Source organism: Brassica oleracea, chromosome C4, assembly GCF_000695525.1.
Source record: "Brassica oleracea var. oleracea cultivar TO1000 chromosome C4, BOL, whole genome shotgun sequence".
NCBI lineage: Eukaryota > Viridiplantae > Streptophyta > Magnoliopsida > Brassicales > Brassicaceae > Brassica > Brassica oleracea.
This window is the reverse complement of record NC_027751.1, coordinates 22,902,690-22,904,532: the sequence shown is the minus strand read 5'-3', so window position 1 is coordinate 22,904,532 and position 1,843 is coordinate 22,902,690. Positions and strand designations below refer to the sequence as shown.

The 1,843-nt window shown below is 50.0% G+C and overlaps 1 protein-coding gene across 1 annotated transcript in view; it reads left to right on the top strand.

Annotated features, from left to right (window-relative positions):
- The first annotated feature begins 361 nt into the window (after positions 1-361).
- The window catches only part of LOC106338410, a 41,245-nt gene continuing 39,763 nt past the window's right edge, over positions 362-1,843 (top strand). Inside the window, exons 1-3 of the mRNA XM_013777393.1 lie at positions 362-635; positions 711-1,609; positions 1,691-1,805. Coding sequence (XP_013632847.1) covers positions 812-1,609; positions 1,691-1,805 — 913 coding nt within the window. The 5' untranslated portion in view covers positions 362-635; positions 711-811. The remainder of the gene's footprint in view (positions 636-710; positions 1,610-1,690; positions 1,806-1,843) is intronic.

Here is a 1,843-nt window from a genome sequence, read left to right as displayed (position 1 = left end):
ATAACCATTAGTTATTAATCGCATAGGAAATGGGTTATTGAAAGAGGTGTGTGGCATATAGATGATTGACTATTGTTTGTAGCACCTTGGACCCCTCTTACAAATCTCAAAAGCCAAGAGATTTCGACCTCGCCTGTTTGGTAACATCAAAAATATTTTCGATAGATTCTTGCCTTGGTATTAGTCACATTGCATCTGGAATCGGGGAACCAATTTTTACTCACAAGCCACGTCTTGATCTAACTCAAATGGGTGAAGCAAAAAATTTAGTTGAGATGGAACTAGATAAATCCTTTCCTAAGCCAATTGTGTGTGACGACAAGAAGACGCAGAATTGGCAGCGCTCCTACTTCTTCCTTAAGTCCGACAGCTCGGCCTTCGAGGAGCCTCCCCAAGATGATTATCGAGTTCTTTGGAACCGTTCTTGGGGTAAAATACTCTGTCGCGAACCGTAAGCGAATTGTCGATTCTAACCAACCATTTTTTTGCTTTGTATGTTGTTGGCCATCCTACCTCCCCAGCTTATCCCGAAGATTTCTTGAGGAGTGTTCGCGCCGTCGCTCTGCTTCGAGTCTATCGTTGGTCTGAGATCTCCGTCGAAAGGATCCGTGAGCTTAAGGATCGAATCACTCGAAGTACGTTATCTCGCACCTCTAGACTGTGCCCCTTTTTTTCTGTCGCGTCCTGACCCTTCTGCCTTATGTTTTCAGGAGAGTGGAGATCCGACCTTCCGACCGTTCTTCTCATTCGTGCTAAGCGACTGGACATTTTTCCGAGGGACATCCAAAAACAAATCACCGAGGCGAAGAAGATGGGCACTCTTCCTGATTTGAGCGCAATAATAGCGGCCCAGCTGGGGCTGGCTAGCGGGGAAGGGCCCTCGACGGCGGTTCCTCGTTCTGACGAGGTTTTCCCTTCCGATGCCAGAAGTGTGGGGAAGGGAAAGAAAAGAAAAAGAGGCGATGGTTCGGGAGCCGGGAGGAGTACTGAGGAGACGAGTGATGTCCCTCCTTCCAGTGAGCCCCGGAAGAAGAGCAAGAAGAAAAGGACAAAGAAGAAGTCCACCGGCGAGCAGTTGGAAGATGCTGACGAGCAGATCGAGCAAGAGGAAGAGGGTGCTCGAGGAGAAGAAATTCAGCCCGAAGAGGGGGGTTCTGAGGCTGAAGCCTCGGAGGGACGGAATGACGAGGAGGGAGTAAGTGAAGGAGGGGAACGCGAGACTTCTCTTAATGCCGCCTGCTCGGATGATTCCGAGGAAGGTAGCGAAGGGTCACCACTCCTGATAAGGAGGGGAAATGACGAAGACGATGATGAGAGGCGGTCTCCTGTTCTGACGTTTCCTCGCGAGAGAACTCCAGTTCCCGTCGGAGGAGGGGCCGTCCAGATCGGTACTTCTTCCCGTGGCTCGGCTATCCTAAGGAGGGCTCCCGGATTCAGCTTTCCCGATAAGGTCGACTTCCATTATGAGGGACCGGCTCCCTTAGTGTACGTTCCAGAGAAATGTGGAGAGTATCTCTGTCAATTAAGAGGGAGGGCGAAACCTCTTCCTGCTGTGAAAGACCTTATCTTCGGGGGTGAATACGAAGAAGCTGCGAGGGCCAAACTGCTGGTAAACGACCTCGTCCTCCTTTTTTTTTTTAAATTCCTTGACTCCTAACCTCTCACGATTTCCATTGTGTCGCGTGCTCAGGGTGATAGCACGATGAATGTCGTGATTGATAAATACGACACGTCGCTTAAAGGAGCCTTGGAGGAGCTCAAGCTGGCCAAGAAAGAGTTTGCTGAGAAGGAAGAGGTTTCTGCTCGTCAACTGAACGAGTCAAGGGCCAATCTGCAGAAGCTC